Here is a 25,824-nt window from a genome sequence, read left to right as displayed (position 1 = left end):
GCTGAATCAGATCAGTCCACAATGGTTCCCTCCCTACATCTAAGGCAACCTGCACTTTTCTGGGCATTTCCCAAACTCTTGAGGATTTACCCTACCTAGTGTCTATCTGGGTGAAGCGTGGAGGGCCTCTGGGACTCTGTTTGCTAGCTATGTAATTGTGTGCCTGTCATGCATTCAGAGGCTCTGTCCAAGCTACTTCTGTACTTTCAAGACCTTTCCCACACATGGCTGTCTTCCTAAGATGGGGTTTGAGGATAGAAGGAGCTTACACACACTCATGCACACGGGAGCACAGTTCTCTGGCTCCTCTCTGGTCTTCAGTATCAAGTGTCTGGTTTGGTCCTGCCACAGCCTGTGTTGGTGTCTGCTGAGCCTTGGCCATCTCATTTTGTTCTGTGACCATTGCACTGGATCCCTCCTCCTCCAAAGCCTGCGAGTTCTCCTCTGCAGCTTCCCTTGGCCTGACTCCAGGCCTCTGCTGGTCTATCTACCTGATAACTCGGGACTTTTGTGATTTTTTTCTGCTTTATTAAGAAACTTCTGTGTCGCGTCACACACCAGCTGTGGAGAACTGTGGTGCTAGTGCAGATCTTTATGTCTTAGAAATGTGTCTGTTAGAGTCTGTCTGGGGCAGGCAAGATGAGTCGATAGCTAAAAGGGCTCGCTGTACAAGCCTGATGACCTGGGTTTGACCCGCACAACCAGTATGGAGGGAGAGAAACAAAGTTGTCCTCTGACCTCCACATACTTGTGTCACGCACACACACACATGCATGTCAAGCACACAGTTGCACACACATACACGCAAAACGTGTACATGCACACACACACACATCAGAATGTTGTACTTTGGGGACAAAGCGTTTTCGAGAGGCTGTAGACTGTTCCTCCCATCGAGCTGCATTATCTGATACAGTCCTCTCATCCGTTTATAATTAGCGCCACTAAGTGTGTCCCTTTGGTGGTTTAGGAATTGCGAATTAGAGGGATTAAGTGATTTTTCCCAAGAAGCAACTAAAAACCCAACCTAGGTCTAGCTGACTCCAAGCCCCAGGACTTTAAACGACTCCTTTCACAGCTCCTATCGCCTCCACTGTCCAGTGTGAGTTTATGAGTTCTTTCTAGTTAGCTCGTCTAGCTACGCAAGCATTAGTTGCAGCTGTCAGTGGCTACGCCTCACCCCTGCTTTTTTTCTTTCCTTTCTCTGTCTTTCTGTCTCTGTCTCTCTCCTCTTTCTCTCTCTCTCTCTCTGAGATAGGGTTTCTCTGTGTAGCCCTGGCTGTCTCAGAACTCCATCTGTAGACCAGGCTGGCCTCGAACTCACAGAGATCCACCTGCCTCTGCCTCCCGAGTGCTGGGGTTAAAGGTGTGTGCCACCACCACCTGTCACCCATGCTTTTCAAGTCAATAGATTTATTTCTCTTCTGCCTGAAGCAGCTATACTTTCATTCCTCACTCAGTACTGCTTCTCCCTCGGCCATGTTGCAGACCATATTTCTCATGTCCCAAGAAATGATGCAGAGAATGTCACATAGTCCATTATTCAAATTGGCCAGCTTTTTATGTTGTGCTTGTGTGTGCACATGTGCATGCACACACATGAACACGCACAATGCCACAGCTCATACGTGGAGGCCAGAGAGCCGTCTGTGGGAGTTGGTTCTCTCCCTCCACCCTGTGAGTTCTGGGGATCACACAGCATAGTCCAAGCTGGCCTTGAACTCTCAATCCTCCTCACTTAGGCGTCTCGGGGCTGGGATTACAGATATGCTGGTGTTCATGGATCTATGCTTAATTCCAGGGATTAAATGAAAAGGGAGCAGGGTGCGGTGGCACATACCTTTAATCCCAGCGCTCCGGAGGCAGAGGCTGGATGATCTCTGAGTTCAAGCCAGGGTAACACAGGCCAGCTCTGTCTGAAAAAACAGACAAACAAAAATGACAACAACAAAAAGAGAAAGCCATCTTTCTAGGGAAGAGGCAAATCACAGTCTGAACGATGAGGGCTTTCAAGAAGACTCAGTGAATAAAGGTGCTTGTCACCAAGCCCGATGACTCAAGTTTGATCCCCAGGACCCACACAATGAAAGCAAAATCTGACTCCCACAAGTTGTCCTCTGACTTTCACACGTGTTCTATACACACCCCCACACGTACACCCATTCGGATGCACACATGTACACACACACACATGCCTTAGGCACATGCACTTGTGCGCACACACATGAATGACCTTAAAATAAAATGTGGGGAAATAAGAAATTATCACCTGAAAATAAAACCACAGTGACCACGCTGGTCTCAGATTCACTCTATAGCCTAAGTTGGCTTTGAACTTCTGCTCTTCCTGGATCTGCCGTCACTGCCTATATTGCTGGGATCACAGATGTGTAACACCACTCCTGAGACTTGGGTGGCGCTGAAGATAGAAGCCAGGGCTTTGTACATGCTAGGCAAGCAATCTACCAACCGAGCTACCTGCCCAGCCCAAGGGTCTTTTGTTGTTATTGTTTTGAGACAGACTCTTGAAAAGTTTCCCAGACTCATCTCAAATTTATCATCTTTCTGCCTCAGCTTAGGGTTGTCACGTGTCCAGTTTTAATCTCTGTTTACACAAAATAATTTACTATTAATTCATTGTTGATTTTACCTTACCCAGGCCACATATCCACTCCTGTGTTAAACTGTAGCACATTTACTGTGCTATGCTCTGGTAATAATAATGTATTTGGACTCAGTTAACTAAATGTAAGTTTGACAGATTGAGGTATGGATTCTACTTCAAAAAAAGTTATTTGGGGGCAGAAAGAAAGGAGTTTGGCTATTTTTTTTTCTTAAGTAAAAGCTGTCTCTTGTTTATATAAACAAGAATGATCAGCTTGGTTTAGCTTTCTCTGAAGTAACAGATACAAATCTAAGGTCGGGACTCTGCTGGAAAGCCTAAAAATGTGAATAAACTAAGAAATGAGAGCGGCAGAGGATTGCACAATATCTCAAAGCCATTCTCACTACAGTTCATTTAGCAGCCTTAATCTTCCAGTTGGGTAGCGAATGACTTTGCACATAGAAATGAGGACAGGGCTTTCCTCTAGTAAACTTACCATTGAGTTAGATACAGGCCATGTCCAGTGAAGCAGTGCAGCATTCTGGGAAGCTACTATGCATGCTCGCAGGCATGTGCGCTTGCATGTTTCCGGTCTTTCAGATTAGTTTTATGGATGGACGTGGGTTAACCAAATATCAGCTGGAAAAAGTTGTGGGGTTTGCTGTTCGTTCTTTGTTGCCTCACAAATTTTCATGTCCTCCTTGCATGGGACCTATGCTCTCCACTGTTCCATTTCCATTGTAGTGCATGAGCTGCCAGAGCCAGCACTGGAACACTTGTCTTAGCCTTCTTTTTGGGGGAAAAAGAAAGAAAAAAAGTAAAAGGGTGTTTTGCTGGCTTTTACATCTGTGTACCACACGCATGCCTGATGCCTTTGGAGGCCAGAGGAGGGCATTGGATCCCCAGGAACTGAAATTACAGTATTTCGAGCCTCCATACAGGTGCTGTGAATCAAACCTGGGTCCTCTAGAAAAGCAGCCAGTGCTCTGAACTGCTGAGTCATCTTTGCAGCCCCAAGCCTTGTTTTCTTATTCTAATATGATACACTGCTTATGAGACCCAGAGTAAAGAGTCTTTTCTTAATAGTCTTTCTGGTCTAGAAAGAAAAATCATGAAAAGAGGAAAGACAATCACTAAAAATAACCCTCAAAACTATCCCAAAGCCCAAAAGTAGAATTTTAAAATGGAAATATTCCAAATTGAAAGAGAGAAGCAGTTCTCCAATTTCAGTTCTCAGTGTGGCCTGTCTCAGCAGCTGCCGCAGACTGCCATTAATGAAACTAACCCAGCATCACCAGTATCTACCAAATGCCACTCTGAAGTCACAGGGCAAACGCTCTGGGAAAACTAAATGTTCCAATTAAGAAGAGTTTAAGAGATAAGTAATTTAACTAAGCATGTTGCAAAAATAGGGTTAAAGTTGGAAGGCAAGCTAAATCTTATAATTGCTCCCAGGAATACAGAAGTTAGCTCTCTTGAAGGGACAAGTCCAGGCCCAATTACTCATAATGCCTGGCAGTATTTAGCAGAATAGGCCCTGCTGCGCTGACTTGGGTCTGGCACACACCAACATTCTCTCGATGACCTGCCTCTACCTCTTTATACCCACAGTAATGAAAATATGATTGCCGGCACACCGAATGAAACGGGGTTACAGTCAGGCCTGATTAGAATGCAGGTTCTACCTGCCACCCAGCTGAGGACATTGGTTTCACAGTGTTCTCCCTTGACTTGCCCCTGAAAGCTGAAGGGAGGCTGTGATAAACTTACAAACTAGAAGCGCACCAATCACGCTGCGGCCAGTTATCTGGCGCTTGGCCCACTGAGAGCCCTGCCAGATGCTGCCCGGTGTGCCAAGACGCACACCAGGCCGTAACCAGTGACTTTTCCAGAAAGGGACTTTCTAAAGTCTCAGGAAGGTTTATATTAAACTACAACCCTACTCAGTTTTTATACTAACTACCCTTCACATCCATTTTTTTGTGCAAAGTCAACAGAAAACATTTAGAGAAAAGGGGTGCCATGCCATGCAGTTCACTAAGTTCCAAATAACGGTTAAAAAGTCAGCTGGGTACTTACAGACTATAAAGATATTACTGTATTCAGGGCCACACTAGTGTACTACCAAGCCACTACCTCCTAGTTATGAAGCTCATATCATACAACTTTCGTGACATGTTAAGTCTCCAAACTTAAGAGATGTCATTAATATTTTCAAAACTCAATAGAATTGCCTGATCATTTAAGGGATAACTAAGGGGAGTTTAATGGCTGCAGATTATAAGGTACATTACAATCCCAATATTCTCTAATGCTTTTAACATTTCACAAGTCGCCAGTTGCTATACTTGTGGTGGCTTGAGTAAGAATGCTCCATATAGGCTCATGAATTTGAACACTTGGTCTCCAGATGGTGGTGCTGTCTGGGGGAAGTTTAGAAGGTATCTGTGCTAAAGAAAGTATGTCACGGGTGGGAATGATCCTCTAAGATCATTAGTGATCTTGGAACAGTTTTTGTGGCAGAATGACTCGGTGAGTTGCAAGGTAGGTCAATAGAGGCATCCAGTGTACCGGGAGGAGAGGAGCAGAGCCTGCGCTTTGGCTTCTAAAGGCCTCTGTATCTGCAGGTTGCTTTCTGGTTTCTGCTTACGGTAAAGGATGTGAGTTCTCAGTATTCTTGCTTCCAGATAGACCACCACACCAGGGTGGTCTATCTCTGGAACCAGAAGCCCAAATAAACCCTTAAGTTGCCTTGATCATAGTGTTTCTTCACAGCAAAAGAAAACTAACACACTGTATTGGGAAATGCAGCTCAGCTCTAACAAGGAGCCATCACAACTCCTAGGTCTGAAGAGGTTAAGGAAAAGGAACAATTCCTTAAGCGACGAGTGCTCTGCCTTAGCACAGAGGTTACATGTCAGGAGCGATGGCCTTGGCAGGGAGCACAGTTGTAGCCTGGCAGAGAAAGAGCCACCACTGTGGTTCACTTCCTGCTCCCCTCCCCACAACATACACTTCCTTCTTACAGTGTTTCTGACCTGTGGAACTCAAGCAGAAAACCAGAAGAAAGCTGACCCATGCTGCCTATAAATTGAGGCTGCTTGGGGGCTCAGAACAGTGATGGCCTGAACAAACATCATTCATTATACCAGGTTAAGATAAAAAACAATAAGGCATTAAATGACTGCGTTATTAGCACTTACAAAGCTTAATATAAAATGTTAGCAAAAGAGTAATCAAAAGCACAATTTTCAAGTTGTACTTTTTCTCATTGTTAAAAGTCCTGTGTTCAACTTAAAGGCCAAGTCTTTGAACTACAGTGCTCATTTCAGGTCTTACACCCAAAGCAGCAGACCAACACTGAATTCCTGAACTATACTCAGCTTTGTATTCTTACCAAGGATCAGTATGAATTTTTTCCCAAAATATAATTTAGGTCACAAGATAGAAGTTTGGGAAATCTTTTACTCAGGATAAAGGTTGTTGTGACTAAATGGCTAAGAGATGAAAATTGGTAGAAACCCAACAAATTGGACACATGATGCTGAGGCTCCTAGAATGTATGACTCTTTTCACTGTTTTACTTATGTACCATCTCACTGTTGGTATTTATTGTAACGAGCTTTTCATGTCCTACAATAGTGTGGTAAGGAAGGAAGGTGTGTGTTGGAGGGTGTGGTGGTGCCAATATACACAGCCAAATTCATTCTTAGGTCCTGAATATACCGAGTCCATTCTTTATTGCCCTGAACTCAAGGAGGAGAGATCTAATGCCACTGCGTGGGGGTTGAAATAAGTGCCAAAGGAAAAGCAGTTCCCTCCCCCTCCAATAAGCAGGAGCTGCTGTTCTTCGGGAAGGAGGGCGCTGCTGTGGTTGTGCAACATTAACGGCCACGGTACCGACGCTGTGTCAATCTGATACTCAGAGCTCACCCCCGTAGTCAAATTGATAACAGTCACTCCAGGGACTGAGGAGCAATGAATCCAAACCCCTCCAACCAAAAGCAGCTTTCCATTAAATACATGAGCGGTGTGAGAGTACCTCGGGGTAATGGGGGGCTGGACATCTATTGATTCCCAGAGGAATCTGGAGGATGCTGGCCTGAGGAAGAGTACAGAGCTCAGTGGTTCCTCAGAAACACCAAGACCTCCAGCGATAAGTGCTCCCCCTTGCCAACTGCAGGCGCTGTGAGAATGCCGACCCTGGGGTGCTGCCCCTTCAACGGGGATTCTGACCCAAGCCATTGTCTCTACATGGAGGAAACGACAGTCACTAACTGCCGGTTCTGTCACACTTCGGCCACCATACACAAGCAAGTATCTTTGGTTCTGATGATAGACTTCTGTTGTTGAATGCCGCCAGCAACGCAACATGGGGCCTTCTCCTAAGGTGGCCTCTGTTACTATTACACGTTGGTCCTCGGGGCAATTATCCTCGCTTTCGTAAAAATCAAGTTGGAGAGCCCTGGAGGCTGGACTTACTGGGGACAGTCTCCCTCCAAGAACCAGAACCTGAGTATCTGAAAGCCTTGTCATGGTGTGATAAAGGCGTCCATCCCACTGGCCTTCAGTCCTCAAACTACTTATTTGGCTGCCTTTCCATTCAGAGTCGCAGGATCGTGAGAGCAAGTGAAACCTGCTCACTCGGCAGTGTCGTCCTTCTTGTTCTCCAAAGCCTCCTGCACTGAAGATAACGCCAGGGCTCAAGAGGATGGAGGCGTGGCCGTATCTCTTCAGGCTTGAGTCCTGGTGGTCTCCAGTGACTACTCTGGCAGAAAGAAACCCTGAAGGCGAGGCAGGATCTATCTGAAAAGGAGCCTCTGAGGGCGGAAACACCGGAGTTTTGGACAGAGTATCTCCCCTAGATGCTGCCAGGATAAAATAGTGAGCACACTTGAGGTGCCACTCCTCAAATTCATCAAAGGGCTCAAGCGTCTCGACCCGCCGGCGCTCGTCCACGGGTAGAAGGCGACGATAGAACTCGTTCAGGTCCAGGGCGCTGCAGGCAGTCCAGCCAGCTTGAAGGAAGCGCTGGCGCTGGGCCTCCAGGTCGGGAAAGAGCTCCAGGCCATGCAGGGGTGAGTGCAACCGCCGGAAGTGCTGCAGCATGACTTGCCCAAAGGCATCTCGCGGCTTCATCTGTTCATAGACCACGAAAAGGGCGTCGGGGAAACGCTGGGCGGCCCAGGCAATGAGGGCCGCGGCTCTGGCGGGCTCCAGGTAGCTCAGCACCGCCTCTGCCAGGAGCAGCGTGGGTGAAGCGGCGTCCAGGCCGGCACCGTCCAGGGCCTCGTCTAACCGCGGGAGCTCCCGCAGGTCAGCGCCCAGGATGCAGTAGTCCGAGCTCGAAAAGCACAGAGCTGACGCCGGGTCCCCGATCTCGAAAGGGCCGGTCAGCGCGCACAGCTCCGGGGTCTCCCCGATCCTCTCCGCCTTGAGCCGAGACACGTCCGGGAAGTCCACTTCCCAGACGGCAGCCCGGGCCAGGAGGCCCGCGGCCTTCAGGCGAAAATAAAGCGAGTCGGAGCCCGAGCCCAGGGACAGGATCTGCGTCCTGGCCGGGGCCGGGGGCGCGCCGGCGAGCCGGAGGAAGGCGCGCACGCAGTGACGCACGGCGCGCGCGCGCACGTAATACCCGCGGTGGATGAGCGGCGTGCGCCGCACGGGCCCCGGGGCCAGCAGCGCCGCGAAGGCATCGCGTACGTATCCGTGCGCGGCCAGCGAGCGCTTGCTGAGGGCGCTGCTGTCGTTGGTGCCCTGGACCGTCCCCGCCCGGCGCTCACGGCCTTGCGGGCCCATGACCAGAAGCCCACGCAGAGCACCACACTCACCGGGCTCCGGCTCATCCGCTTCCGGGCGCGCCTGTGCGTCACTTCCGCTCAGGGCGCGCTTCGCCGCAAACCGCGAGAGAGTCCCCGCACACACCCCCAATTCGATTTCCCCGGGAGCGCTCTCTCTACTCCGGTGACGGCTCTCGTGTTGGGAGCTCGAGTTACTACTTTTCTATAGGAAAAAGACAAGCAAACTCGTGTAGGTCCTCGTATTTGAGAACTTTTTTAGGTGAGTTGGGGGCTGACGACCCGACTTCTGTTTGATCCTGCAAAGGAGGATCAGCACTGCGGACCTTAGCAGTCGAGAGATTGTTCCTTGCACGGAAGTAACGGGTTTTCCTTTACTGAATGTTCTCGTTGCAAGGGAGAACTCATATACATATTAGATTAGTCTATAGGGAAAGCGAAGAAAGATAATTATTGATAATTTAGCCCCACCCCCACCCCCGTCCGTGCTGTTTATCCTCATGTATTCTAAGCTCTATGGTAGGTCTACAGTATTCGTAAAGTATTCAGCCTGTCTTTAGCTGTAAAATGACACTCCTGCAGAATTCTGTGATTCTGGTGTGGTGTTGCGTATGTCCGCTGAGAATAGCGATGGGAGGGATGCGATTATTCCCCCGTGACACGTCGAGTTCCTCCTCCCCCACTTTATAAAGGAAGCAACCCGGGCTGGAGTCTTTTTTAACAAAGTTCCTACGTTCGGTGCCTAGGAAACGTCAGTAATAAAGCACTCCCAAACATATGCAGAAACATTATTTATTAACTTGGTCTGGCTTAATTAGGAAAGGAAATAAGGATAACTTAAAGAATGGTTAACTCAAGAGTATGAGTTTTGGGGTCCAGCTGGTTCGAGAAAAAGGGTCTATGGAGATTTGGTTATTGAAAAATGTTTTGGTGTTCAGGAGCTCGGTAGTGGTCTTAGAAGAACAGTTTTTTTGTGGCAGAGGTGTGTCAATAGAGGCATCCCGTGTGCCGGGAGGAGAGGAGACAGTAAGTTCAAGCCTTCATTCAGAGGCGGTCCCAGCTCGTTTAAGGAAAGTGTTGGTGCAGCATGAAGGCGGAATAAAAAGTTTTCTTGTGCTTCATCTGCAGGTTAACTTGACATTATCCAGTAGATAAGTTAAAGGAACTAACAAGGAGGTAAGTGAGAGCCTTGCTTTTGACTAACTCGGGATTTCAATGCACCTCTTAGGAGACCGCGTGTTTTTCTTTTTTTCTTGTTCATAGTCTTTACCAGTCATTTCCCCCCTGCAGACACACCTACCTTAGTTTTGCTTAAGCTAACTTGGGGGTGGGGTGGGGAGAGCAGGGGTGTCGAAAGTATCAGCAGTGGTGTTTCTTTGTATATTAGATCTGAAAATATTTACATTTGTTAATACAGGTGAAACTGACCCAAAACCTACACATAAGATCAAGTCTTGTTAAAATATGTTTAAAAGTAAGACAATCTGAAGAAAGTCCAGTGCCTCAGAAATTCTGACTTTGATAAGGTGTGTCATCCAAGCCAGGAGTAAGAGTGAAGAGAAACCTTTGCCTCCTACTAAAATGATGGAGGCAGAAGGACAGCAGTGGCCATGCAAGACAGACTTTTACATGCAATTGCCAAAAGTGGTAAGAATTAACTACAGAGTTCTTGTTATTGCCAAGTGACTTTTGTATTATTTTCCACACACAAAAAAGTAACTTTTATGGGTGGAAATTGTAGCAGGGGTGTAGCTAAATCAAGTAGCTTGTCTAGTATAAACTACAAGCAACCAGGGCCTGGTAAGGGGCCATGAGTCTAGGAGATACTTGTTAACTTTTTATTGATTGTGTTCTCTTGTTTTAGGAGCTTCATGCCCACTTGAATGGCTCCATTAGTGCCAGTACCATGAAGAAATTAATAGCCAAGAAGCCACATCTTAATGTTCACAGTCACATGACCATGATTGACAAGGGAAAGAAAAGGACTTTAGAAGAGTGAGTTTGGGGAGGTTGTAGGAATTTTCTGTCGGTATTTTGAGATTGTAATATTTAAGAATCAGATTTTTACACTTAAATAGGGTAGACATCGGGCATGGAAAATATAATCTAACATACAGATTACTGACAGTATTTTTAATGATTTCTATTGTTTGTTAAGTTATACTATATTATACTATATTGAGTTGTTCCTTAGATTTGAAAATAAAGGCATATTGATTTTTCCCTATTTACTATTACTAGGAGGATTAAAGAATGGAAATTATTATTTTATACTTTACAATATAAATTAAATAGTCTTATTTTTAGCTATTAAATTGTCTTTCTAGATTAATGTAATTTTTGAAGAGAATGTATTCTGTAGTGCTTTGTAAATCTAATGATGTACTTACTAACCTCAAACTTACTAATTGATTCCGTTTAGGGAGTTTTTCTTGACTAAGTGTATTAAAACATTTTTCTTCATTTATAGATGTTTCCAGATGTTCCAAGTTATTCATCAGCTTACTACTAATGCTGAGGATATCCTAATGGTGAGACATGGAAGCAGTTTTAGAATGGTGTGAATTTTCAAAGCAGCAGCCATGTCACATTGCCTGTGACCTTTTATCAAGGCTCAGATGAAAATGTTTTCTTTATTTTTGCCCAGTTTCTTTCTTTTTTCATTTTTTTGTTTTGCTTTCTTTCTCAATTAATTTTTTTTTTCATGACAACTCTTAAGCAATGTTAAGACACTGGACTAAGAGCTAATGTAAAGTCTGTTACTGTTTTTTAAAAACATGAGGAAGAAAGTGGAAGGAAAAAAGAAGAGATGAGGAAAGAACCAAGATCAGCATCCTCTATTGGATAGGGAATAATATAGACAGGAAAGCCTGATCCATTTTCTATATATGGCATGTCATAAGAAATACTTGTGAGCTGGAGAGATGGCTCAGTGGCTAAGAGCACTGGCTGCTCTTGCAGAGGACCTGGGTTTGATTGCCAGCACCCACGTGGTGGTTCCTAACTCTGTAATTCCAGTTCTGGGGGATCTGACATTCTTTTCTCGCCTCTATGCACTGTACACGCATATGTGCTGGGACATATATGCAGGAAAAGCACTTATAATGAAGTAAAAATAAATCTTCAAAAAAGAGAAATATTTGATTTTAGATGAGTACTCCGTTATTAAGCCATCCTTGCTCTCACTTGATTTTCATGTGTCCCAGACGGGTCTCAGTTTTTCTGTAGTTGAGGCTGGCCTTGCCTTCCTAATTTTCCCATCTCCACCTTTCAAATGCTGGGATTGCAGGTGCTCACCACCATGCCCAGCTCAGTAAGGAAAAATGTGACGCAGGCCTATAATCCCGCACTTAAGAGCATCACAAATTCAAGGTCAGCCTAGACTGCATAGCAAGACTGACACCTCTCCCTCTCCATCCCTCTCCCTTCCACTCCCCAACCCCCATCTCTCTCTGTGTGTGTCCAGAGGGAGATGATAGAAGAGAAAGGCCTGCAGAGGAAAGGAAGAAAGGAGACATATATAGGGGGGAGGGGGGTTAGGAAAAAACTAGGGCTAGCTGAAAAGTTCAGTGGTAGAGGGCTTGCCTAGAGTGAAAGAGACCCTGGATTTGATCCCTAACACACCTGCATTAAAAAAAAAAGACGAAAAAATACAATCTGGGCCAGGTGTAGTGGTGCACATCTTTAATCCCAGCACTCAGGAAGCAGAGCCAGGTGGATCTTTGTGAGCTTGGTGCCAGCTTGGTCTAAAAAAAGAGAACTCTAAGACAGCCAGGGCTACACAGAACAAGTGTTGGCTAATGCTACAGACAATACCTAACAGGACAGCACATAGTGAATTCATAGCAAAGCAACGTCTGCACCCACTTTTTGCTCTTAAGAAAGCCAAAAAGTGGCTCAGAAGTTAAGAGCACTGGCTGTTCTTCCAGAGATCCAGAGTTCAATTCCCAGCAACCACATGGTGGCCCCCAACCATCTATAATGAGATCTGGTGCCTACACCTGGCAAACAGAATATTGTATACATAATAAATAAATCAATAAATCTTTTTTAAAAAAGCCAAAAGTAAACATTTTTGTTTGTTTTTCAAGACAGTGTTTCTCTGTATATCCCTGGCTGTCCTTGGAACTCACTGTTGAGACCAGGCTGGCCTTCAACTCAGAGATCCGCCTGCCTCTGCCTCCTGACTATGGGAATTCTTCCAAACACTTCAGAGAAAAAGTCAGCCCTGTTAGAATTTGGTGGAAAACACAAGGTATTCCTAAACAACTTGCATAAGAGCCTGAAGCCAGGGCCTTACCCAACACACAGGTAATTGTCACGTCAGTAGAGCGTTTACTTCGGTCTGTACATTTCCCAACACCATACAAACATTGCATGGTTCAGTGCACTGACTCAGTTCTCTGTTTTATCTGCTCTCAGAAACACTAGGCTGTGAAGGAATGGCTTAAAGAAGAGAGAGAAAGCCAGGCATGCTAGTAGGCAGGCAGAGGCAGGAGGATCAGGTGAGTTCAAGGCCCACCTACACTACCCGAGACTCTGTCTGAGAGAGACAGAAAGTATGGCTAACGTGCAGACTTTTTCACATGGGAATGGGGTCATGGAAACTTGCTGAACTGACATAGTCTCCGTTAGAGATGGACAAAGCAGGAAACCTCTGCTATCTTGGAGATTTCCTATATGCTTTTTCTTACCTGAAACTGTGGCACTTGGCCTTCTTTTAAAAAAATAATTTATTTAATTTTATGTGCATTAGTATGAAGGTGTCAGATCCCTTGGAACTGGAATCACAGACAGTTGTGAGCTGCCATGTGGTTGCTGGGAATTGAACTGGGGTCCTTTGGAAGTGCAGACAGTGCTCTTAACCACTGAGTCGTCTCCCCAGCCTCAGTACTTGGCCTTTTCATTGGGCACCTTCCTCTAGCATTATCAACATTGTGTACATTGCCTTTTATTATCAGGTCACAAAAGATGTCATTAAGGAATTTGCAGATGATGGCGTCAAGTACCTGGAGCTGAGGAGCACACCCCGAGGAGAAAATGCTACGGGTAGAATTTAATTACTTCTCAGTGAAAGTACTGTCCTGTTGCCATGTGTTCTGATCACCCAGGTTTCTATTTGTTTTCACTATTCATCAACAACACATCTTACAGTGTATATCAGTGATGCGTAAAGTGGCTTTTTAAAGATACGCATGTGCTGAGTTTCAATTCCAGGACCCCACACATTGTAGGTGAGTGATCCACAGGGATCCCCGTTATTCTTGTTATTCTTAAATCAAAGTAAAAAACCCACTTAGGCACTCTTTGATAAAGAAGGGGAAGTAGCCCCTCTTTTAATCTTTTCATCTTCCTTAGGGTTTTGTCGTTTTTCTTCAAGAAAAGGACAGACATATGGGGAGATGGCTGAGTTGGTAAAGTACTCACCTTACAAGCTTGAGGATCAGAGTTCAAGACCCAGAACCATGTAAAAAGGGTGGCATGGTGTACTCTTGCAATCTCAGCACTAGGGAGATGGAGACAGGCAGATTCCCGGGGCTTGATGGCCAGCCAGTCACCAGGGTAAGCCCTGTGGCCATGAGATTCTGTCTCAAAAAGCAAGGTGAGCAGCACCAAGGCGGACTACCTCTGGGTTGTCCTCTGGCCTCCACACAGGTTTGCACATACACACAGACTCACACACACACGGAGGATATCACCCTGGCATTGTCTCCAGCTAAGGCTGTTCTTGTTCCTGCGCTTGTGAAATGGTGTCACAAGGCCATAGAATACTATTTTATGACAGTTACTGAAAAGTTGATATCCAGTGACTCTTTAGAGACTGGTAGTGTTAGGTTAGGAGCAAGCTAAACCCTCCGGGAACAGAGTTGAGCTGGGTATGGTGTGTAGGAATTTCATACAACCTTTATAAGAGCTGTGTCATAAGGCTTAGTGCTTCACACCTGTAAACTCTGTAAAACTCTGAAGGCAAAAGCGAAAGAATTGTGAGTTTCTGCCTACCCTTGGCTACGTAGCCAGAATCTCGGGACCTAGGAGCTTGTTGATGTGTTTGGTTCTTTTTGGTCATCAGGAGATATTATACATTACCACTGAGTCTCTCTTGACCAGAAGAGACCTAGGTAATCTTACACCATGACATGTACAGCCAATTAAGGACTAAAATTTGAAACTATTAAAATAATGTTGAAATGGGAAGATTCTTATTCACAGTTTTAGACTGTAGAATTAGTTTCAAAGTATACAGTGTGTCATGTGCATGCCCATGTGTGGTAACACAACACACATATACATACAACACGAATAAATATTTGCAGCCAGATGTGGTGGCACACGCCTTCAATCCCAGTTCTTGGGAGCCAGAGGTAGGCAGATCGCTTAAGTTTAAGGCCAGCCAGAGCAGTATAGTGAAACCCTATCTCAAAAAAAAAAAATTCTGTTTGCAAAGACACTTCCAGGTGTAATTACCCAGTGCAGTGTTAAATTACTGAACATATAAGGCCAGTAGCAGCTGATCTGCTAAACACAAGCATGTGTATCCAATAGAAAATAAGGTAGAGTTACTGATCAGTAGTGGGATTGCGGTTACTGCTTTTTATTCTATATAATGCTCTGTTATACTGAAAGTTTTCCATCAAAAACAATCATTTATGACAAGTAAGAAGCAGTTTTAGAGTCTGTTCTGGAACAGTCTTGCAAGACACCCCAGGGGAGGACTTGAGCACTGAGACTTGGGATGACATCTCAGAGGCACATGCAGAGCAGGGTTGAGGGGAAGAGACTTGGGACTGTTTGTTGTTGTAATGGAGGGGGGGGAGGATCCTGCTGAGTTAAAAAAAAAAAAAATAAAAACTTTTTATTTGTTTGTTTTTAAAATGGTCTTTGTAGACCAAGCTGGTCTAAAACTTCAGATCTTCCTGCATCGGGCTGCGATGCCAAGATTAAGGTAGCACCACAATGACTGGCTCCTAATTACTTATTTTTTAAGTTAAGAAATTATTACTATTCTATGAGGAACATGCCGTAGCATACATGTGGAGGGCAAAGGACAAAGATTAATTTTCAGGTGAGGCTTGTATTGCTTGTCATTTGGTCATTTTTCTGTTTTCTGTCTTTTATTACTTTCATGTTTGCTTATGAACATTTTTATAAAGCACTTACTATTCCCAAGGTTGATTTTTGGCTTTTTTTCTTCCTTTAACTCTGTCTTTTCAATTTTATTGAAATGCTGTTATCATTTCTAGAAATATAGTGTAAGTAGGGGCTTTTTCTATGCCCGTTGTAGCTCCCAAATAATGACACGGAGACCTGTTACATTCATTGATAAGCTTTAAGCACTACAACTGGGCAGATGTTGTTCTATTCTGACCTGTCTATGCTAGCCTGGCCATGTGCACCATGCTGCTTGCCATCTTAATCTTGCCATGGCTGCTTCTGCTCCATCTGTCCTCAGGGCGAATTCCTCATGGCCCCCTTTTCACTCTCTCTCCTTTCTTGTTGTCCCGCACCTGAAACTCCCTGACTGGGATCTGAAGTCCTGCCTCCTCTCCTCTCTTGCCCAGCTGTTGGCTGCTCAGCTCTTTATTAACCAATCAGAGATTATGGAGAACAATTTTTATACAACATTGAGCCAGGAGATTCTTCATAGAAATGACAATGCCCACATCCGGATGGACTGCAGCCAGCTCTCTAGACACAGAAATCAGCATCTGAATACACAGTGCACAAGACCATCCCCAAATAATCACTAACCGAGATGGCCTGCCAGTGATAGCACGTACTGGTAGGGCATTTTGAAGAGGTAGGAGCCAGAGGATCATGAGTTTGAGGCCAGCCTGGGCTACATCTTTTAGGGAATGTGACTCAGTTGGAGAGCATTTACTTAGCAAACATGACATCGTAGTCTACAGGTCCACAGACAGACAGAGTACTATACGAAAATGTTCCCCCTTGAGGCCAGAGAGATGGCTCAGCATTTAAGAGCCCATCTACCCTTGCAGAGGACCAGTTTGGTTCTCAGCACCCATATCAGATAGCTCACCACAACCTGTAACTCCAGCTCCAGGAGAGCTGACACCCTTCTCCGGCCTCTTTGGGTACTCATGCATATCTGTCATACACACACACACACACACACACATACACTCTCTCTCAAGATAAAATAGTTTTTAAAAAAGTTTTCCTAAAGGTCACACTTCATTCATCTGTAACCAGGCCCTAGCCCTGGCATAGAGTGATGTTCATTCATCGATGCTGTATGAAAGATGATGTAAGTGCTAATGTCTTCACATGTGTTCCTCTGTGCTCTTTCAAGGAATGACTAAGAGGACTTACGTGGAATCCATACTTGAAGGCATAAAACAGTGCAAACAAGAAAACTTAGATATTGATGTTAGGTAAGAAAATGCTATATTTAATACCCTTAAAAAATAGAATGTAATGTTTTACTGTCTTCTAAAGGTGATGGATTATCGGGCCTGGTGGTGCACGCCTCTAATCCCAGCACTCAGGGAGGTACAGGCAGGTGGATCACTGGGAGTTCAGCCTGGTCTACAAAGAGAGTCTAGGACAGCCAAGCCTACACAGAGAACCCTTGCCACAAATAAATAAAATAACAAATAAATAAATGAGTGAATAAATGAATGAATGTATGTAATGAATTTCCTTAAAATCAACTATTTACCTTTTTACCTACAATAAAAAAAAGTAGAATCAAGAACCCTGTTGCTTAAGATGAGAACACAGTTCTGAATTTAGTTACCTGGCAATAGAATCCAGTATATATACTCAAGTTGAATATGGCTTCTCATTGCTGTTAAGCTGAAGTGGACTTTTTATAGTTACCCACATATCCCCATCTAATCTGGCGACTTTCTTCAGTCATTGTCTAAGCCAATCCCCTTTGTTGAGTCCATATTCGTTTACTCTCTCTCCTATAAACTAAGACTATCCACCCATCTCAGAGCCTTGCACTTACTGGCACTCATGCCCTCCAACCAAGTCCTTACATAGCTACCTTCTCATTATTCAGGCCTCATTTTTGCTGTTACTTCGTCAGAGAGGCCATCTTGACCAGTCTGTCCAACATGTTTCTTGACTCCAAATCCCCTCCTTACCCATGTTCCCCTATGGCATTAATTTGTATTGTCATGAAATATATACACCCTTTGCCTCGAGTATAAGTTCAGAGAGGCCAGGGGCCTTGTTGATTCACCACTCCATCTCCAGTACTTTGAGCAAAGCAAGCCTTTGTTTTTGTTTTTGTTTTTGTTTTTGTAGTCAAGTAGCACAGACTGGCCTGGAACCTGCTATATAGACAAGGTTGACCTTGAACTCCTGTATCCTGCCTTTACCTCTCAAGTGCTGGGATTATGGTATGTGCCATGATGCCTGGCTTCATCACCTATTTATTCTTGTAAAAAAAGAAAAAACAAAACTACATCTGATCTAATTAAGCTTCTAGATTAGGTCCAATTATCACTTTATAGAAAATACAAGAGAACATGTTAACACGGGGATGCAGTCAACAGAATCCAGTCAGTGAGAAATGTAGGACAAGCAAACATTTTTTTTTTTAAACAAACAAATTACAAGAAAAGAGGTAGGATGGAAATGAAAATGGGAGAGAAGTGAGTATAAAAGAGACTTAAGGAGGTGTGGAGATAGCTCAGCTGATAAAGAACTTGCCTAGCAAATGTGAGGACATGAGTTCAAATCCCTAGAGCCCCCATGTTCTAAGAAAAGCTGCATGTCCCTGCTGTAATCCTAGAAGGATGAGATAGGAGTTGGAGACAGGCAGATCCCTGGAAGCTCACAGGCCAGCTGGCTTGGCCTACATGGGGAAGTCCCAGGCCAGTGAGAGACTGTTTCAGGTAAAAGGTAGAAGGTGCTTAAGGACCCATATCCAGTTTTTCTCTGACCTTCATGTACTCCACACGCACACTCCAGCTGTACTTGTGTTCCTGCGAAGGAGAACACACACACCCCTCCATAATACACTGTTAGACTCACTATTTTCCATAGCGGTGTATTCCAAGAAGCCAGCCATTCTTCTGGTAACAGTCATACTTGTCTTTTTTATGTGCATTATAGTTTTTCAAATGTGGATTTTTGGTTGTTGTGTTGTTTTGTTTTAGACAGGGTCTAGACCTACTCTCCTGTAGCCCAGGCTGGCCTCAAACTCCACTCATCCTCTGATATTTTTGTGGTCCTGAGTTGCTCTTACTCTTCTGGTGGCTTTGTACTAAGTAACTTCAATGAGCCAGCTAAGTGTGTAAGGAAAAGGCATATGACTAAAGGTAGCATTTTCTGGGATTAGCTGGTTTTAAATTGGTGGAGGTTTTTGTTTCATTTTGGCTTTTCTGAGACAGGTTTCATGCATTCCAGGCTGTCCTTGAACTCACATTGTTGCTGAGGATGAACTTCCTGCCGCCACCTTCCAGACACTTTGATTATAGGCACACATGCACCCATGTCTCACTTCAACTGTGATTTTCTTAATCATAATATCTTCCTGCCAGGTTGGTATCAACTGTGGTTTTCTTATATTAAAGGTATCTGATGGCAATTGACAGAAGAGGTGGCCCGAGAGCAGCCAAGGAGACTGTTGAACTCGCTAAAGAGTTCTTCCTCTCTGCTGGGGATACAGTTCTTGGCCTTGACCTCAGTGGAGACCCTACTGTAAGTCACTATATCTTATCTCCTAAAGGCAGAAGCAGCCAGTGGGGTGAGGTTAGTTTGGAACATCATGCATTATGGTCCAGCAGACTCCAAATGAAACTCTGTTCTGTCCTAGATCAACAGAATATATAGTATAGCTTTTCTTAAGGGTCCCTGAAAGAAATACCATAGGGTATAGGTGTTATTGGATTATGACCACTTTCTCCATCCTTCTAAAGACAGTATACAACTAGTCAGTCTCAGTGTGCAGAAGTTAATTCTGTTATGTATGATGGATAGATACAGATATTAAGAGTAATTATAGCATAGCCCCTCCCCCCCCCGAGACAAAGGTTGCATGAGCTTTCTGAGTGAAAGATTCAAACACAAGTCTTAATACTTGGGACCAAATAATTCTTTGTTGTGGTCTGTTCTCTGATTTTTGTCTGTTCTTTGTAATTTTGTGTGTATGTGTTTTAATCATGAAAGCTTCCTAAATCAAGTGAGTTCTCCATAATACTAAGCATCTATGTGTCTTCCAGGGATAAAAATTTTGGCCTGTTACATCCAACTTGCTTATTTAGCTTAGCTCAGTGATACTGGATTCAAGGTCAGGGAGGTCCTCTCCATGGTGTGTTCCCTAAAGTGCCCAGCACATTATAGGCTCTCTGCAAGCAAAAGGTTCCGATGAAAACAATCTGCCCACGTTTCATCCCTGTGTTGGGGCAGAACACCGGATCCCTCAATTTGCTCATTTGTCTCATGCACCCTCATTTTATCTTCAAGGTAGGACAAGCAGAAGACTTCTTGGAACCTCTTTTAGAAGCTAAAAAAGCAGGTCTGAAGTTGGCATTGCATCTTGCAGAGGTAAATAATAAATAAATCTGTGGTATGTCCACAGATGAGCTTGTCAATATAAAACTCGAGCACACTGACGTGAGTGTTTGGCCTTAGAGACTGATGAAGTTAGATTTTTACTCTCAACCCTACTATCCCAGATTATGAACAATGTTTCCAAAAATACTTCATGTTTTTTTAATTTATTTTGTTTTACATGCACTGGTGTTACATGCATGTGTGTCCGTATGAGGGGGTCAGATCTTGGATTTACAGACAGTTGTGAGCTGCCATAGGGGTGCTGCAAATTGAACCCGGGTCCTCTGGAAGAACAGTCAGTTCTCTTAACTGCTGAGCCATCTCTCCAACCCCCAATTTTTGACTGAAAGTTTTGTGTATCTGAAGAAATTTCAATGATAAGGAATTACAGCACCAAAAGAAAAGGATGTAAAATCATCCCATGAGGTGATGTTAAATTTGGTGTGTATGCTTTTCTACTTTTTTTCTAATATATGTGAACACATGTATATACATACATACATACATACATACATACATATAGAATTAAGGGGATTAAATTTGTTTCTGGAAATTTGTTTTTCTTAGCTTTTATTTATGTTCACACTTTGTAACAGTATTGGGCCATGAAGGATTTGATAGAGCTGAGAAAGTGTGAGAAGGTTTAAGTAATTATGTTTTCTAAGAATGTTGTCATTCACTACTCAGAGGGCAGAATAAAACACCTCAGTTACTGGCACAGGACATAGACCCCCTCTTCTCACTTTTCTGAAGATTCCAGATAATAAAAAAGAAACACAGATGCTGCTGGATCTGCTTCCTGACAGAATTGGGCATGGGACATTCCTCAACTCCTCCGTGGGAGGGTCCCTGGATCAGCTGGACTTTGTGAGACAACACCGGATACCTCTTGGTAAGACTTAGAATTTCATGTTGCTCAGATCCTTTAGCCCTTCTTCCTCCAGGCCGCAGATTGCAAGATTTATGTGGAAAAGCACCATTCTAAAATTCAGATGTTTACAAATTAAGACACATGATGTATGTGCTTTCTGGGTCTCATTTAAGTGCTGAAGGTTTTAGATTCTGTTAGAAGATAAGTTTTAGGAGGTAAGGGTTCTCTTTTATATTGTCTCTGTGTTCCCCTGGTGCTGGAAATTCAGTCTTTTGTTGTTGTCATTGTTGTTTGTTTAAGATTTTCTTATTTATTTTATGTATATAAGTACTCTATCCGCATGTACACCTGCATGACAGAAAAGGGCATCGGATCCCAGTATAGATGGTTGTGAGCCACTATGTGGTTGCTGGGAATCTAACTCAGGAACTCTGGAAGAGCAATGTTCTTAACCCCTGAGCCATCTCTCCAACCCGTCATTGTTGGGTGTTTTTTGTTTTCATTGTTGTTTAAGAAATAAAGGTCAGTTGGAGAGATGGCTCAGTGTTCTTAACCAGAGGAACAGAGTTCTGTTCCTAGCACCCACATCCAGCAGCTCACAACCGCCTGTAACTCCAGCTCCAGGGCATCTGATGCCCTCTTCTGGACCCCTCAAGAGCCAGTACTCACGTGCATAGACTCACATACAGGAAATTTTTTAAAAAATTAAAAATATCAGTGGATCTCTAAAAAAATTAAAAAATAAGGGTCATTTATAATTTTGAAGATGACTATAATAAATGAACACATGGGTACAGTGAGATGGTTCACAGGGAGAGATTTATCCTGCCAACCCTGATTACCTGAGTTCTGTCTTGTGACTCATAGGGTCCTCACTCTCTCTAAATGTAAAAAATATGAAATTAGTGTTATGGGAATATAAAACGTTTATTTTAAAATTAGGAATTGTAGCCAGGAGAGCTGACACTGTCTTCTGGCCTCTTCCTCAGGCACCAGGCACACAAATGACACTGATAACACAGGCAAAACATCCACATACAAAATAAAAATTAAAAAAATATCAAAAATTAGGGAAACTGTAGACATATTTTTGCATACTGACTGACCATTACACACTTGACTGTGAATGTTAATGAAGGGATGACTGTGTCGCAGTCACTGCGCCATTTGCTGAGAATAGAGCAATAAACAAAGTAGGCAGTTTCCTTCAGAAGACACACATCAGAAGACAGCAAATACATCTCAAACAAAAACAAAAACAGTCTTGGGCCAGACATGATAGCACACCTTTAATGCCAGCACTGCAAAGGCAGGTGGATCTCTGTGGGTTCAAGGCCAGCCTGATCTACAGAGTAAGTTCCAGGTCAGTTAGGGCTTCATAGAGACCTTGTCTTAAACCAATCCAGACAGGCCGATTGTACTCCAGGCCTGTAATCTTTCTTTCCATCTGGGAGCAAGGGAAGCAAATCACTGTGAAGAGAACATTAACTCCCTGCCTGGCACAGCGGCTGTCTCAGCCACAGCACATACCTCTGCACAAGTGCCTTGTCTGAAGTGCACTCTGTATGTTTGTAGTGCTGGGAAGGACTGGCCCTCTTCTGCTAAGGTACACCCCAACTTGGAACTACAATTTCACAGTACACATAATGAGCAGTACATTTTGTGGAATAATGCAACTGCTTAAATCAGCAGAGTTTGGGAGTCTCCTTGTGAATCTGCCTGATGATCACTGGATGAGTTCCTTGTTGCTTCTAATAGGACTTTCCCCTTTCTTCTAGAGCTTTGTTTGACCTCAAACATCAAAAGCCAGACAGTTCCTTCTTATAAGCAGCATCACTTTGGATTCTGGTACAGCATTGCCCATCCTTCTGTGATCTGTGTAAGAAGTATTATATTTCTTCTCCTTTTAAGTTGCTACATTGTATTAAGTCATGTTTATTATCTTGCTTACTGCCTTGAGTTCCTGAAGCAGAGCTAGAGGGGGCTGGGGAAGCAGAGACTGCAAAGGGCTCAGATGATTCCCCTTTGGTTCTGAGAGGCAGTAGGGCAGTATTTGGGAAAGCTTTTTTAAAATGCTGGTGCCCAGTACCCATCCCACAGGATTCTGCTTTATTTGATGTTGGATGTGTTCCGGGCATAGCTATCCTTTAAAAGCTCTTTTTTGGTTTTTCGAGGCAGGCTTTCTCTATATAACCCTTGCTTCATAGACCAGGCTGTCATTGAACTCACAGAGATCTGCCTATCTTTGCCTCCGTCAGTGCTGGATTACAGGTAAGCACCACTGTGCCTGGCTTTTTAAAAGCTCTTCATGTGCTTTTAATGTGGAACCAGGTTGAAACACTCCAGTCTTTTTTTTTTTTTTAATATATATATATATATAAGTTTGTTAAAGATGTACATTTATAAGTTTCTGCTTAGATTCCTGAAATGAGAAAGTAGATTCTTAGAGCGGGAGTTTGGACCCGCCAGCAGTACGAATAAAGACCCAGAGGCTTTTTAATATTTTAAGGCTTAGGCGTTTTACCTGGGCAGGTTTTAGCTTAACCCAGATAGAAGCATTGTGTCCTGCCATGTGGCCAGCTCTACCTCTCTGTTCCAGTTCACGTCCTTCTGTTTGCCTCTGTCCCGCTGGTGGATCTCCCAACTTTGTTTTCTTCTCCCAGAGACTCTCTCCTGGAAGTTCTGCCTTCCACTTCCTTCCCAGCTATTGGCCATCAGATCTTTATTACATGCAGTAAACAGTGAGAAAGGATGAACGTTTACAAAACATTCATGGTAGGCCACAGAAATAACATCATCAAGATCCTCTAGCTGTCCGGCAGTTCAGCAGCCAACAATCGAGTAGACAGAGACACTTTACACCAAGTACCCCAGCAGATTCTCAACGAAAAAGTAATTTTCACAAAACACTTCATTTATTTTGAACTGTTCTTGTTTACTTTGGCAGACCGATGATAAAGGTGTTTTTGCGACATACCTTTCTCAAGAATATCAGCTGGCAGCGGAAACATTTAATTTAACCCCATCTCAGGTGTGGGATCTGTCTTATGAATCCATCAACTACATCTTCGCTTCTGACAATACCAGGGCTGAACTGAGAAAGAGATGGAACCACCTGAAGCCCAAAGTGTTACACTTTTAAGCTGTGATGAGGCAAACTACTTTGGAGTATGTAATGCAACCAAGATCTTCCTGCCACATCCCACTCCGTGAACTGTCCAATACTTCCCCTGAGCAGCCAAATATATATGGGGTCTTAACTCCACACGTTCATATGCTGAGTGCTCAGTAAGAGCCCTGAGGTCTTGCATGGCTTTACCTCCATGCTGCTTGCTGGAGGATTTTTGTTAACAGAATCCCTCATTCCACTAGTGACTTTCTTCTTTCACTTTCACTCCCTCCCCAAAGTGACCATAAAACTTCTGGGAAATTGAAGCTGTCTGTCTACAGGGAAGCCTCTATGTTTTGTTAGGTTTAATCAGATTCCTTCCACTTCCTTTTACCCTTTCAAGTATTAGTTCTCAAGGCTGTTAGGTCAGATCACATTGCATACCCACAGCATTTGTGTGAGTGCCTAGTTGTCAGGTGGCACTCTAGCAACAGAGCTAGGACCTGGCTTTGCCCTCCTCATAGTATCTTTAGAAATCTATAAAGGGGTTGAAGTAATTACTTCAGTGTAAGAAAAGGAAAGAATTGCTGTCTCAAAGTGAGAAAGGTGCCTGGCTGGAGCTTCTGTTTTAAAATCAGCTTCTATTTGGCATCCTTTGTGTAAGCTACCAGGACTTTCACTTAAATGACCTTTTTAGTAATGGTAGCTGTAAACACGTTTTCCTCATGCACCCCACTTTCCGAAATAACGACTGAGGATTACATATATTTACAAAAGCCTTGGCCATTATAGCTAGGCACGCTCCCTGACTTGCTCATAACTAATGTCCCATTATTATTCTAAGTTCTGCCACGTGGCTAGTTACCTCTGCTCAGTTTCATATGTCTACCTTCAGAGTTTTGGGGCATATCTCCCCTCTGACTATCTCTCAGAGTTTATCTCTCTCTCCAAAGCTCCCACCTTATTTCTGCCTCAGCTCACAGGTCATTAGCTGTTTATTGACGGGTGATGCTTCCACACAGACACAAGACATTCCTTCTGCAGGCATTATTGTGGCTTCCCTAGAAGAATCCTGATTCTTAGATCTCCTATGACCCTATGCCCACATGATGGTCCACAGGCACAGGCTTACATAAATACATATAAATACATATATACCATGGCCACTTTAGCTAACGACAAGGAACAAATAAGATTGGCTCTGGATGGTAAGAAAGACTTTAACAGATAACAAATGTCCTGGTTAGCTTTTTTTTTTTTTTTTTCAACTTGACACAAGTTAGGGTCATTTGGAAAGAGGACCCTCAGCTGATAAATGCTCCCACCAGGTTGGCCTTATCAGTGCTTGATCAGTTGTGCCCTTCTCACAGAGGGTAATGTCACCCTTCAGCAGGTGGTTCTGGGTAGAATAAGAAAGGAAGTTGAGCAAGCCTTGAGGGGCAAGGAAGTAGGCAGCACTCCTCGATTGCTTCAGCTTCAGTTCCTGCCTCAGTTTCCCAGGATGATGGACTACAAATAAAAGGAGGAGATGAACCCTTTCTTCCTCAAGTAGTTTTGGTTATGGTGTTTTATCACAGCATTAAAAACCCTAAAACAGTAGGGTATGCCTGAATTGCTCTCCTTAGATTGTATGCCTTTGCTGATCTCAGAGAAGCCTGTTGACACCATGGTTCAATTATTAAGGTTGAGATTTCTGTGTCTGTCTTTTAGGGTGCATGATAGAGGAAAGTACTTAAACTTTCCAGGTTCTTAGATACGATGCATTTTATAACAGACTACATCCGCTTAAACAGAGAAAACTAAATCCATAAAATGTTCTGTGCTGGGGAATTGAATGCAGGGCCTTGCACATGCTAGGCAAGTACTCTACTGAGCTACATCTTTACCCTTAATGTAGGCGTTTATAGCC

The 25,824-nt window shown here is 43.9% G+C and overlaps 2 protein-coding genes across 3 annotated transcripts; one reads left to right on the top strand and one right to left on the bottom strand.

Annotated features, from left to right (window-relative positions):
- Positions 1-6,311: 6,311 nt before the first annotated feature.
- Positions 6,312-8,404, bottom strand: Lcmt2 (leucine carboxyl methyltransferase 2). The gene has a single exon (XM_021649849.2). It carries the CDS (start codon positions 8,402-8,404, stop codon positions 6,344-6,346), a length of 2,061 nt encoding a protein of 686 aa, XP_021505524.1. The 3' UTR covers positions 6,312-6,343.
- Positions 8,405-8,459: 55 nt separating this feature from the next.
- On the top strand, positions 8,460-24,241 carry Adal (adenosine deaminase like). Of its 2 annotated transcripts, XM_021649850.2 has the most exons (12): positions 8,460-8,665; positions 9,532-9,579; positions 9,821-10,050; positions 10,268-10,398; positions 10,874-10,934; positions 13,365-13,452; positions 16,715-16,796; positions 18,954-19,080; positions 19,846-19,926; positions 20,689-20,827; positions 22,585-22,685; positions 23,754-24,241. In XM_021649850.2, the coding sequence occupies exons 3-12, from the start codon at positions 9,985-9,987 to the stop codon at positions 23,946-23,948; spliced, it is 1,071 nt and encodes a 356-aa protein (XP_021505525.1). In that variant the 5' UTR covers positions 8,460-8,665; positions 9,532-9,579; positions 9,821-9,984; the 3' UTR covers positions 23,949-24,241. The 2 variants fall into 2 exon arrangements, with proteins under 2 accessions (XP_021505525.1, XP_060228248.1); XM_060372265.1 differs by lacking the exon at positions 22,585-22,685 and having other exon boundaries at positions 23,754-23,892.
- The last annotated feature ends 1,583 nt before the right edge of the window (positions 24,242-25,824 follow it).

Source organism: Meriones unguiculatus, chromosome 18 (assembly GCF_030254825.1).
Source record: "Meriones unguiculatus strain TT.TT164.6M chromosome 18, Bangor_MerUng_6.1, whole genome shotgun sequence".
NCBI classification, from domain to species: Eukaryota; Metazoa; Chordata; class Mammalia; order Rodentia; family Muridae; genus Meriones; species Meriones unguiculatus.
This window is presented reverse-complemented; position numbering and strand designations above follow the sequence as displayed.

What these genes read in the sequence shown, in the direction of transcription:
- Lcmt2 (XM_021649849.2), bottom strand. Translation starts at nt 8,404, where the DNA reads ATGGGCCCGCAAGGCCGTGAGCGCCGGGCGGGGACGGTCCAGGGCACC.
- Adal (XM_021649850.2), top strand. Translation starts at nt 9,985, where the DNA reads ATGATGGAGGCAGAAGGACAGCAGTGGCCATGCAAGACAGACTTTTAC. An exon ending in CCGAGGAGAAAATGCTACGG is followed by an intron (nt 13,453 to 16,714) that starts GTAGAATTTAAT and finishes TGCTCTTTCAAG; the next exon opens with GAATGACTAAGAGGACTTAC. An exon ending in TGGCATTGCATCTTGCAGAG is followed by an intron (nt 19,927 to 20,688) that starts GTAAATAATAAA and finishes ACTTTTCTGAAG; the next exon opens with ATTCCAGATAATAAAAAAGA.